Source organism: Mastomys coucha, unplaced genomic scaffold (assembly GCF_008632895.1).
Source record: "Mastomys coucha isolate ucsf_1 unplaced genomic scaffold, UCSF_Mcou_1 pScaffold4, whole genome shotgun sequence".
NCBI classification, from domain to species: Eukaryota; Metazoa; Chordata; class Mammalia; order Rodentia; family Muridae; genus Mastomys; species Mastomys coucha.
In genome coordinates, this window is record NW_022196910.1 from 4,591,252 (window position 1) to 4,605,117 (window position 13,866).

Here is a 13,866-nt window from a genome sequence, read left to right on the forward strand (position 1 = left end):
CATGAGCAGACACGCCACGCAGTGGGCAGATACACCACACTGTGGTGTATATAAGCAGTGTGGATTTTGGGCTCGACCCTTTTTTCCCTATGGATGGAGACAAATAAACGTTGCTGCAGAAGGAACCTAGTGTCCGCGTGTCTTCTTCCCGGAGAGACGACTGCGCGGGATACAACTCTCTATATAATGTCTTGCTGTGGATCTCTGTATTGTGGCCATGCGCTGTGGGAAGAAGCCTATCTGATGACGGCTGCATAAGGCACCAATCTATGAATATAGCAGATTATCATTTTATCAAGTTATTTTTTTTTGGACCGTAGTATTTGATTTTACCCTAGGTCTCTGGGGTATCTAGTCTCTGGTTCTTGGTCACCCAGTATTGTATATGGATTCCATGTCTTGGAGAGGATCTTAAGTCAAACGACATTGGTTATTCCTATAAGGCTTGTGCTACTGTTGGCCTAGTATATTTTGCAGTCAAGACAGATTGCAGATCAAATGGTTTGTGGCTGGGTTGGTATTTACATTTATATAGACATGGTAGCCTGCAAAGTCCCTCCCTATACCCAAAGACACTAGGAGATGTAATGAGAGTTCTATGTAGGCATCAGCCCTACCTCTCCACGTTCAATGAGTTGTGTGGGTGCTGTCTGTCCTTGCTGTCAGTTTTCATACAACAGCCTATTGTCTCGGCAACATCCTGGGATTTCTATGGGACCCCTTTGGTCAACAGCTCAAGTGGATGTGTCCCTGAACTGGAAGCTTTGTTTGCTGACAAGAGATGCATATCTAGTTCTTCAAGCCCAGTTTAAAAGCCCATGGCTGGTGAGGCCATAGGTCCTGGGGGAGGGGGAACTTATTTACTATATTGTTACATGGTCACCTTGTCAAACCACCTTGTAAGTACTCACAACCAGAGATTAATGCTCTACACACTCCTCATCAGAGATGTTAGAAACCCATACCTGACCAAGTGCCATGAATAAGTAATGGTAGAATGTTGATTCCTAAATGGGTCATTCCCTCCTAGGACCAGGCAATGGTGCAGAAGAGGGGGTAAAACAAAGGATTAAAAAAAAAGTGAAGCTTGTAAAAAACATGTAAAAGCTTGCTGAGCATAGTGGACTATGCCTTTAGTCCCAGCACAGGAGGCAGAGGTAGGCTGAACTCTGAGTTAGCAGGCAGCCTGGTCTACATAGCCAGTTCCAGACATCCAGGGCCACATAACAGTCACTGTCTGGAAAAAAAAAAAAACAAAAAAACATGATGTGTGTCGTGTATGTTAGGACTCACTGCACCTATGGTTATCTGTACCAGATTGGACCTGTGAACATTCAATCATGACTTGGGGAAAGAAACACGAATCTCCACATATCCAGTAGGGAGCTATCGACAGTTCATGGTCGTTGGAGAGAAGCAGTCATCTTTTCAGTGGTATATATAGGCTTAGACAGTTTGCTTTTCAGAAGATAATCTATGCTTGAGCAAGAGACTTGAGTTAGACTCAGTGGGGGCACACATAAGGCATGGGAAAAAAAAAGGTGACTTGTTAAGGCTCTCAGCGAGAGAGGGAGGGAGATGAAAAGGAATGTGGGTGAGAAAAGGACTAAAATTAATTTTGTAAGTGTATAAAACTGTCAGAAAAATTAAGAGCAAGAAGGGACTGGAGACATGGCTCAGTAGTTAAGATCTCTTGCTAGTGTTCGGAGTTGACTTCAGTTCCCACTACCTATTTCAGCTGTCTGACAAGAACCTATAATTCAACTCCAAGGGTCTGATAATTGTGGCCCCCCACAGGCACCCATATGAAAGTCAGCTTAAACATACAGACTCACCAATAGCATTTTTTTTTAAATCATTCCCCCCCCCCCAAAAAAAAAACCGGCAAAACACACAGCCAAACATTGGCTTGTGCATTTTAATCCTGGCCACTGGAAGTGAATCTATTTGAGGCCAGGCTGTACATAGTACCTGGACAGCCAGAGCTACACTGTGAGACCCTTCCCCAAACAAACAAACCAAAGAAACGAACAAAAATAAAGCAAAAACAAAACAAACAAAAAACTCCTGTAAAACACATATACAAAGGTCTCATTTGAGCCAGAGGTGGTGGTTTAAGTTTTAATTCCAACTCTTTGGAGGCAAAGGCAGGAACTATGAAAGCTCTAGGCCAGCCAAGCATACATAGTAAGATCCTGTCTACAAACAAAAAAAACCCCAAAACATTCTTCTTAGAACACAAACACTGAAAAGCACAAAATATAAAATCTATACAAATACCAGAAACATTCCATTTTTCATATAAATGTAAGGAAACTGCAAAGGAATTAATAATCTATTTTTAAAAAATGCCATGTAATAGTGAGAAAGTATGTTTAAGAAGCTTACATTTTCACTTTCAAATGAACCACAATTACCAACAAACTAGATAAAATCAATTGTTTTATTTCAAATGTATCTCAGCTCAATGAATCCAACAGCTCTACAGTAAAGCAGAAAGAGAACAACCTGCCTTCACTAAACACTACCCACTGAACTGAAGTTAATTCATCAAACTTACATCACCTCAGTGCAGAGGTTTCTTTATATGGTTGTGATTGCTAGATAGTGTCTTGGTAGCTTCAGCAGTTCAAGCACCAGGCGATACAGGCAGGCAAAATCATGACATTATTCACCAAATCTTATTTTAGAACTATAAAAAAACAACAGTGCAAACTGAAGATCTCATGTAAGAATCAAACAATGATAAAAATGCTCACAATTTTACTGTACTCCAAGGTTAATTTCCAGAAATATTCTGTGCAAATAGGTTTGCACAGTCTCCACATTTATTATTCCTGTAAGATTAAACTACACGGTAATATTTCATATTCTTTGAAAAAAAAAACACATCTTTCTCCTATTTACTTTATACACATAATTTTTTAAAAGACTTATTTATATGTATGTGTATCACGTGTTCTATACCTAGAGAGGCCAGAAGAGGGCATCACAGTTCTTGGATATAGAACTGCAGATGGCTGAAAGCCACACAATGTTGATACCGAGGAACTCAGGCCCTCTAGCAGAGCATGGGCTTTGAACAGCTGAACCACCTCTCTAGCATTGTTTTCTTTTCTTCTTGCAAAGAAAATTCCACTTGCTTGTAACTGGCTTGTCCCAAGCTTCCCACGTGGTGTTCGAATCCACTATATCCATTATAATTCTCTAATCTTTACCATCCCCACCTTGCCCAGTACTAGAATAAAAGGAACATCCTACCATGCCCAGTGCCATAGGATTCTATCGTATATATGTTTGCACATCAGGGATACAACTACACTTTTGAAGGTTTCAGTTGTTCTTCATACGTATATACATTTTAAATGAGTTAGTGTGTGGGCCCACATGTGTACATGGAGTTCAGAGGTAAATTTTTGGGAATAGTTTTCTATTTCTACCATATGGGTCTCTGGGACGGAACTCAGATTATCAAGCTTAGGAACAAGCACCTTTACCACTGAGCCTTCTTGTGAGCTGTTTTCACTTTTCTTTTATACATGTAAGTTGTACACAGACAAGGCCACCAGATACACTGCTGTAAAATTTTCAGTTCTTTTCTGTCAGCTCTTTTGTATACCTAAATGAATGTGGAACACATAAAAAGCTTTTCTATTCTTACATGTGTAAGGTTTCTCTCCAATGAATTCTTTCATGCTTCACAAGGTAGCTACAATCACTGAATGCTTTCCCACATTTTTTACATACATAGGGTTTCTCTCCAGTGTGAATTCGTTCATGACGGTAACGGGCACTCTGATGTGTAAAGGCTTTTCCACAATGCTTACATATATAAGGTTTCTCTCCGGTGTGAGTTCTTTCATGGTTCCGAAGGTATGTGGAACACCTAAATGATTTTTCACAGTATTTACATGCATAGGGTTTCTCTCCAGTATGAGTTCTTTCATGATTATGACAAGCCTTACGTTGAATGAAGGCTTTCCCACAATGCTTGCATGGATACGGTTTCTCCCCAGTGTGGATCTTTTCATGGCTGATAAGGTGACTGGAATGAATGAATGCCTTGCCACACTTTTTACATACATATGGTTTCTCTCCAGTATGAATTCTTTCATGACTATACCGGGTACTGGAATGGGTGAAGGCTTTACCACAATGCTTACATGTGTAAGGTTTCTCTCCAGTGTGAGTCCTTTCATGGTTGCGAAGGCATGTGGACCATGTAAATGCTTTCCCACACTGCTTACACACATAGGGCTTCTCTCCAGTATGAGTTCTTTCATGATTATAACAAGCATCACGTTGGATGAAGGATTTGCCACACTGCTTACATGCATAAGGTTTTTCCCCAGTGTGAATTCTCTCATGGTTGCGAAGGGATGTAGAACAAGTAAATGCTTTCCCACATTGCTTACAGACATAGGGTTTCTCTTCAGTGTGAATTATTTCATGTCTGTAGCAGGCACTGTGATGGCTGAATGCTTTTCCACAATGCTTACATGTATAAGGTTTCTCTCCAGTGTGAATTCTTTCGTGGACAAGAAGGTGTGAGGAACGAACGAAGGCTTTGCCACACTGCTTACACACGTAGGGTGCATCTCCACTGTGAATTCTTTCATGTTTCTGGAGGTATGAATAGTGTCTAAATGCTTTTCCACACTGATTACACACATAACATTCTTCCGTATGAATTCTTTCATGGTAGACAAGTTGGCTGAAATGAACAAAGGCTTCTCCACATTGCTTACACACAAATGGTTTCATGCTAGTGTGGAGTTTTTCATACATCTTAAAATAAGCATATCTCTGGATGGCTTTTTCAAACTCATTATGTGTACCTTCATTGTAAATTCTCTCATAATTTTGATCAGAAGTGAAAATTCTATAGGCTTCATTAGGCTGTTTCTTTTGATAAACTATCTCTCTAGGACCTTCTAGTATGTGAAAGGGTTCAGAAGAAGTGACATCTGCACGTTTCAAATACTGAAAATCTACATGCACATGTCCCTTATTCTCAAATGGTTTCTCTCCAGTTTCATCTGAGAGATGCACATGTGAAGGGGAGTGACCACTGCTGCCTCTTGCATACACACTGCTTTCATACACTGCTGTTGCAGAAGGCATGTCCTTGTTAACAACATATTCTGGAATCTGGTGGTGGGCTTCTCCACACTGAAAACCATCTTCATATTTATAATCTCTCCCAATCATCTGAGTTCTGCAAAAAAATGAAAAGAGCATAACTAATACTTTTTAATTAGCCAATAGAAGTACCAGGAGCTGGGGGCAGTGGCTCACTTCTATTAACTCCTGTTAATAAAGTATTTAGGAGGCAGCAGCAGAGTGACACCAGCTTTGAGGCCCACATAGAAAGAGCCCATTCTAAGTGTTGAGTTTACTTTTATAAGGAGTTTTTCTTCAGGAGTTTGGACCCTTGTGGGTTCCTCATACTCCACTGGAATACCATGCACCTATTCCTATAGAGGTAATACTAATGAGATTCCATGGTTCATGCATAAATAAATAAATAAATAAATAAATAAATAAATAAATAAATAAGAAAGAAAGAAAGGAAGGAAGGAAGGAAGGAAGAAAGAAAGAAGCCTTCTTTTAAAAAAGAAGACAATTGCTGGAAGAGGGATGTGGGGAAAGAGGATAGATCTATGATTAGATACATTACATACATGTATGAAATGATCAAAGAATAAGTTTATTAGAAATGTCTATACCAGCTAACAATGGGGAATACGACTTATGTAAAGGATGTGGATCAAGCATGATGCAATTGAAATATCTGAATATATTCATGAGATTTATTGAAGCTAGATCCAAATTAAAACTAAAATTCACTATACTTGACATATATCCAAATTCTAAAGTAAACCTGATAAAAGTATAATAAATAGTTTTGTGCATGAAGAGAAGGTTGGATATATACGCAACAATGTCTTACACTGCTTAATGTAAGACATTTAGGAAATATTAATAGATTAAAGAGATGGTCTCCCCAACAACTCTGGATGCACAAACTCAGTGCAGGCTTTAGAAAATTGTCAAAGAACCAATTTACATTTAGGTATAATTGGATCATTGGTTTTCATATCCCCCCCCCCCCCATTTTTTTTTTGGAGACAGGGTTTCTCTGTGTAGCCCTGGCTGTCCTGGAACTCACTCTGTAGACCAGGCTGGCCTCAAACTCAGAAATCCGCCTGCCTCTGCCTCCCAAGTGCTGGGATTAAGGCGTGAGCCACCACTGCCCGGCAGTTTTCATATTTCCTAAAACAAATTGCAAACATCTGATGCCAATCCCCCTCTTTGAGTGTGGATTACCGAAGACTTCTGACATTTGCATAGTCCTCTTCAATGTTTTCTTCTGTTTTCCCTGGAAATAAATCAAAAGAAACCATTATGACTTATCCAACACTAGAAAACACTTGTAGTCCACCTTTTACTGTAGTGTGACATGACCTGCTCCTTCACCATCATGTCCCCTTTCCACATTCAATTCATGAAACCACAGACAGCAAGAAACACAGCTGTTCTCTCGTGGAAGAAGCAGAAGAATCAGTGTTGTTACCTATAGAGATCAGGTTCATAAAGGTTTCTGTCATCACGTCTCTGTAGAGCTTCTTTTGACTGGAATCCAACAGAGCCCACTCTCCTGGACTGAAGTTCACAGCCACATCCTCAAAGGTCACTGGCTCCTAAAACAATAGGGAGATGGTTAGTGTTAGGGGCCAATTTGAGAAGACATGCCACCTTGACAGGACCAGGCCATTGTAGTGAAAGCTGGGTGACAAGAATGCTGATAGAAATGTAGACAGGCATCCCATCTGTGACATTTTAGAGAAAGATTGGAGCTCTATGATAAGCAGACAGGGCATTTGTGTCCTACCTTTGCCACAAATCTGGATTCATTCTGCTCGGGGTTTAAGATCCTTGATAAAGTTGACTATAAAGACAATGGACTAATTTATTTGGCAGAGGAGAGTGTGCAGTCTTAAAGTCTTGGACAAGCAGATCACAGACAAAGCAGATGTATTGATTGAAGAGGTCAGCAGTAGACATTGGAGCAATACAGAGGTGGGCAAGAATAGGGAATAATGCCAGGCAGTAGTGGCACATGCCTTTAATCCCAGCACTTGGGAAGCAGAGGCAGGTGGATTTCTGAGTTCGAGGCCAGCCTGGTCTACAGAGTGAGTTCCAGAACAGCCAGGGCTACACAGAGAAACCCTGTCTCGAGAAAAAAAAAAAACAAAACAAACCAAAAACTAAAAACCACCACCACCACCATCAACAACAACAAAACAACAACAGCAAAAAAGAATAGGGAATAACAACATTATGGGACTGCACCTGGCTTGGAGAGTGTAAATATCCATTTCTGAAAATTGCATCTGGTAACTTATTGTCAATCTAATACCCTCTATGCACCAGGAAGCAAGTATGCCCATCTTAAACAATCAAAACACATCATTCCACTTAGCAACACTTTGCTAATGTCTGGACTCCACTCAAATACAAATTAGAACACATCCAGACTATCTGGATCTGAACAGGTTTTAGGTACACGGGCAATAAAGCATATTTCACAAATGAACCTACAAGAATAATCTTTTTTCTACCTTATGCTTATGTATAGCTGGGCATGGATATGACCACATTCTGATGAATTATGGCAAAGGACGTGTGCTGTGAACAAAGACTTACCCCAAACTGGCCTATCAATCAGAATCATCTGGGTGTGTTACCCTCCTTAGCAACTCTAGAACAAAAGGAAGCCAGAACGGACTTACCTCACTCCTTGGTACTGAAACCAAACTTTGTAGCTACATTTGTTTTAAAGGGCTGGAGAGATGATTCAGCAGTAAAAAGTAACTGTTCCTCCTAAACAGGAGTGGAATTTGTTCCCAACACCCACTTCCAGGTGGCATGTAACTCTAATCCCAGGGGATCTGACTTCTTTAGGCATCCACTGGCACTAACACTCTCATGCACACCAACATACATTTAGACAAGATTAAAAAAAAGTCTATAGCAAATGTGCAGCTTGGTATTCACGGGGTTCCCCTAAGCAAGTGGAACAGGGGCTGTCTCTGACTCTGTTCCCTCTATTGGATACCCTTCCCCTCTACTTGGACCCCTAGATGGGTCTTTTTGAGAGAGGATGTGCCTAGACCTGCTGGGACTAGATGCCCCAGGGTGGGGTGGTACCCAAGGGGGAGCTCCCTTCTCTGAAGGTAGGGGCAATGGGAGAGGGATTTATAAGGGTGGGACTGGGAAGAGAAGAGGGAGGGGGCTGTGATCAGGATGAAAAGTGAATAAAAAAAAAACAATTTAAAAATATAAGAAAAAAAAAAGAAAATATATCTTTTAGTAAAAACCAGGTGTTCCTTTTTTTTGCCTTCCATTTTATCCTCCTTCTTGGGTGTGAGTTAGAGTGTCACTGCTTTAGGAGCTGGTGTGTGCTTGTGGAGACAAGCAGAAAAGTAAAAGGACAAAGAGAAAAACTTCTTTGTGGGCATAGATTACAGAAAACAATTACAAGCTACTGTGTTGCTGGCCACATGTAATACTGAGAAATGATGGTGGAAAATGGCTTTGCTTTGTTTTAGGCCCCAGAGCAGGGAGCAAGCTAAGCCACTCTTCCCAAGGTGTATTTGCTGAATCACAAGTTCTACAACCACCCCAAGAAAGCAAGCCTCTGACCGGGGCGCCTTTGCTTGGGTACTCCTTATCTCTTCAAAACTTCTGGTCTCTGCCTACATCATATAATTAAGAGTCATGGTAGTGTCAGCCCATTTCAAGGTAGCCAGGTCACCGAATTGGGCAAATCAGACCCTTCTGGTTAAGACAAACTGTCAGGTCAATGTTTGTCTAATATGAGTAACGTTCACCCTCCCTTCCATGGCCTTTTCAAATCTCTCTTCTACACTAGTACCATGTGTGCACTTGAGGGTTCAGGAGCCCTCTCTTTTTTGTAACCTAAGTTGCAATAACCTGTTCTCTCTAGTTATGGAGTAATAGCTATTTTATGGATTATTTCTCTCTTATTTTCTAAGCAAATCTCAAATTTGATTAGAAATTTGAGGAAGCAGGCTCTCTCAAATCATAGCATTTCCTTGACTCTCTTTACTACATAAACCTTCACCAACTCTCATTCAAACAGTAACTCAACTCATGAGTGAATGCCTTTACAAGAGGCTTACTGGGGGTTTCATGTTCTCCAACTGGAGGTGCCACAAACAGATTAAGACACAGAAAAGGGTTTAGCAACATGGGACTTCACTTGTCTTGGGCTATGTATATACATCACTCAACAAGTCACCCTCCCACAGCCCTACATCAAATGATGGAAATAAGTTCCTCCCCTTAGAAAACTTAACAAAGACCTATTCCTAGTCAAAAACAAACCAGTACACATCCAGGACATATGGAAATTGGACCAATCCAGTGTTAACTAGTTTTTGCTGTAGGCTCATTAAGACAAACTGTGCCCTTCAAAGGATTTTTTTTTTTTTTTGGTTTCTCGAGACAAGGTTTCTCTGTATTGCCCAGGCTGTCCTGGAACTCATTCTGTAGACCAGGTTGGCCTCGAACTCAGAAACCTGCCTGCCTCTACCTCCCAAGTGCTGGGATTAAAGGCGTGCACCACCACTGCCTGGTGTTTTTTTTTTTTTTTTTTTTAAAGAACCATTATTTACAGTATTATGCCTAAACATACTTAGGAGTGCATATGATTAAAACCAGATGCATTATGAAAAATGACATATTAAGTCTCTGTCAATGATGAAGATGTGATTTTTATAGAAGAAAATAAGTGGAAAAAAATACAAAGGAGCCGGGCAGTGGTGGCGCACTCCTTTAATCCTAGCACTTGGGAGGCAGAGACAGGCAGATTTCTGAGTTCGAGGCCAGCCTGGTCTACAGAGTAAGTTCCAGGACAGCCAGGGCTATACAGAGAAACCCTGTCTCAAAAAACAAAAAAACAAAAAAGTACAAAGGAAACATATTTTTAGGACCTCAATGTCACACATCAAAACAATCTCTGTATCATAGATGTGCCAAAGTATGAAATTCTCACAATACTTTAGATTAGGCCAGTCAAATTCCAGCAAAGATTTGGGAGGAGCTCACAAGATCCACCTCATGACGGCTGTTGAGGGAGAGTCAGTTTTCCTTTGTGCCTACAGGTAGATTGATCAAGCTCCAATGGGTGAGGACATTGAACACTTTTAAGTATGTACCAGCTGTCTGCATTTCTTATGAGAATGTTCTATTCAGTTCCACAGTTGTGAACCACAGTTTAGTTCCTCTTCTTTCTTTTGGGTTTTTGAGACAGGGTTTCTCTGTGTAGTCCTGGAACTCACTCTGTACAGGGCTCTGCCCCCTCAGGGGTTTGAGAATGGGATAATAGAATATGTGCAATATGAGTAAACAGTGAGAAAATACTGGGAACTGAAGATTTAAGGAGGGATGTAGATGGAGCATTAGGAAGAAAAAGGAGGGTTAGGAGCTGGGTTAGCCAAAAGTAAAGATGTGTGAAATAGCAACATGAAACACTACTAGTTTGTGCTAACTTAAAATACAGTTTTATTGGAGAGAATAGGAAAAAAAGTCTTACTATGTAGCCCTTGCTGGCCTGTATGCAGACCAGGCTGGCCACAGACCCACATAGATCTAAACAAACATAAGTACCACATATTAGTAAATAATGTTGCTCCCAAATGCCACAGGGACAGGTCATCATCATATAGGATATTGGTCAGAGAGCCCCCACCCCCCAGTGGCATCCTGTCTTAGTTAGGGTTTCTATTGCTGTGAAGAGACACCATGACCAAGGCAACTTGTATAAAGGACAACATTTAATTGGTGCTGGCTTACAAGGCAGGAAGCATGGGAGCATCCAGGCAGACATAATGCTAGAGAAGGAGCTGAGCTGAGAATTCTGCCTCTTGACCCAACTGTAGCCAAGAGAGAGACTGCCATCCTCAGGCAGTTAGGAGGAAGCTCTCTTCTGTAATGGGTACAGCCTGAGTATAGTAGGAGATCACCAGAGTTCATCCCCACAGTGACACACACTTCCTCCAACAAGGCCACACCTTCTACCAGTCCCTTTGGGCCAAGCATATTCAAATCACCACATTCCACTCCCTGGCCTCCATAGGCTTGTTCAAACATATGGTTCTATGGGGGCCATACCTAGCCATAGCATAATGCAGAAATACATTTAGTCCAACTTGAAAAATCCCCATGGTCTATCAGTCTCATCAGGGTTGAAAGTCCAAAGTCCAAAGTCTCTTTTGAGATTCATGCAATCTCTTAACTGTAATCTCCTATAAAGTCAAAATCAAAACACAGGTTGCATACTTCTAACATATTGTGGCACAGGATATGTATAATTATTCCAAAACATCACAGCAAGAAAATACTAGACCAAAACAAGAAAATACCAGCTGGTCAAACTCCAAACTCCATGTCTCCATGTCCAATGTCAAAGCACTCTTTCAGATCTCTAACTCCTTTCATCCTTGTTGACTGTTGTTGACAGATCTGGCATTCAGCAGCAACAAAATTCATTATTTTGGGCTGGTTCCACTACTTGTTAGCAGCTTTCCTCAGCAGGTAGGATCTTGCCCCAAAGTAAGCACTCCCTTAATCTGTTTACCTCCTCAAATACAGGATTTAGCTCTGTTGTACTTCTTGGTCCCTTTTATTACTTGAACCAAACGTTTTGTATTTTTCCTTCCTAAGGTGGCTAAGCTTGATCAAAATGCTCTCCATGAGAGTATACCAGAGGGCAAAGTCTATGCTGAACTTTTCTGAGACTTCCTTTGTCAATCAGCAGACTCTTCAGGCAAGGATAAAAAGCAGCAACACTCTTCACTAAAACATCATAAGAATGAGCTCCAGAGTTCTAAGCACCCTCAGCCCAATGTCTTCCATATTCCTACTAGGATGAACCATTAAGTCCCACTAAAAGCATTCCATGGCTTTCCAAATCCCAAGTCTCCAAATCCAAAGTCCCCAAATCTACATTCCTCCAAACAAAAACACGGTCAGGCCTATTCCAGCAACACCCCACTCCTGTAGTGAAAATATAATGGTTGGAGGATGTGAGCAGCACCATGAAATGCTGTGTTCAGTGCATGGCATGGCTGCTGCATACATGGGTTAACAACAATAGCTGTGGTTACACACACAAGTTCTGCATGTGATCATGCCGATGAAAAACTCCAGCAATGGACATGGGTGTGGCTTCCAAAGCCCCACCCATGAGAAGCAGCTGCTGGAATTTCAGGATTCACTATCATCAGCAATGGCTCAGATTTTTAATCCCCTCAACGCCACTACTAAGTTCCATCTCTTATATGTGATTATTTTCCCATATAAGAAAGACAGTTAGGTCTTCTACTCTAATGTCCTCTACTACTCCCTTTTTACATGGTGTGCTTGAGCATGCATGATTTCACACACACATACACCCTTGACATTCAAATGGACAAAGTTGTGTTTTATGTGTAACTCCTCTCATTGCAATAAACAATGTAACTAGATTTTGCTTGATTTTCTTTCTTTAAAATTGATCTCTTTATGTGTGTCTGTGTATGTCTGTGTGTATACAGTTTGTGTGCAGGCTCTAGAGGCCAGAGGAGAATGTCAGAAGCTGGATTTACAGGTGTTTGTGTGCTGCCCAACCCTGGCTCTGGGAACAGAATCCAGGTCCTCTGCAAAAGAGGCAAACATTCTTGAGAGTTGAGTCATCCGTCTCTCAAGATCCTACACTTTCCTTTTAATTTGGTATTATTTTCTTTTCAACTTCTACAAGAAAATACAAAGTGCTCTTTTCTAAATACTGTTTACCCAGACTTTTAAAAAAATTCATTGTGCCGGGCAGTGGTGGTGCCCAGCACTTGAGTTCAAGGCCAGTCTGGTCTACAGAGTGAGTTCCAGGACAGCCAGGGCTACATAGAGAAACCCTGTCTCGAAAAACAAAAACAAAAACAAAAAACAAAAACAAAACAAAAAAATTTTTATTGTACAAGGATTTAAGTTTATTTTCAAATAATAGTATATTGTTTCATAACAATGTTACCCTCTCCAAAGTCTTTCTTGTTTTAATATGCAACTGCTCATTATTTTATCTACAATTAGCTAAATTACCTAGTACCCTGCTAACATTCCCATCAATTTGAGCATGAATACAGAGAGAATCTTAAAAAGTAGTAATTTTCTTTGTATCATTTAATACTCTTTAAACATAGCAGGATATAAAATCAATATACAGTAAGCAATATCATTTCTCTATTCCAATAAAGACCAGAGTAAAAGAGAAAATCAGGAACAAAATACCATTCATGGTAACAGGAACAGAATTACTTAGAAATAATCCCCAGTAAAAGGGTAAAAAGACTTCAGCGATGACAACTTCAAATGGTAAAGAAACTGAATACTCAAGTCCACGAACTGACGGAAATAATACTATATAAATGAATGTTCTACTGAAAAGACTAACTCCCCCCACCCCCAAAAGAATGTCATCTGGTAAATACTGATCAAATATTCTCAGTCACAATTTCTCCTATTTGGAGAAGCAGCCCCCAGCACACAAGCAAACGACGGATATTGACAAGCACCTGATCTCCTTCACAGGGCTCACGAACACCAAAGCTTTTTAAAACCCTGAATTTTTGGCCTCAGAAATGGTCAGTGTGTGTGTGGGGGGGGAATCAAACTTATACTTCTCTACCTTCTCTAAGATTGAAAGAAAGATTTGGCCCACTCTCACAGAGGGCACAATTAAATACTCTGTAATCTCATCTTTAAAAGGGCAGAACACACACACAGATACAGAGATGGGGGGGG

General features: G+C 40.6%; 1 protein-coding gene across 1 annotated transcript in view; it reads right to left on the minus strand.

Moving 5' to 3' along the window:
• Positions 1 to 2,424: 2,424 nt before the first annotated feature.
• Positions 2,425 to 13,866, minus strand: part of LOC116075754 (zinc finger protein 883-like) — an 11,912-nt gene continuing 470 nt past the window's right edge. Inside the window, exons 2-4 of the mRNA XM_031349088.1 lie at positions 6,578 to 6,704; positions 6,331 to 6,382; positions 2,425 to 5,218 (exon numbers count right to left, since the gene is read on the minus strand). Coding sequence (XP_031204948.1) covers positions 3,658 to 5,218; positions 6,331 to 6,382; positions 6,578 to 6,704 — 1,740 coding nt within the window. The 3' untranslated portion in view covers positions 2,425 to 3,657. The remainder of the gene's footprint in view (positions 5,219 to 6,330; positions 6,383 to 6,577; positions 6,705 to 13,866) is intronic.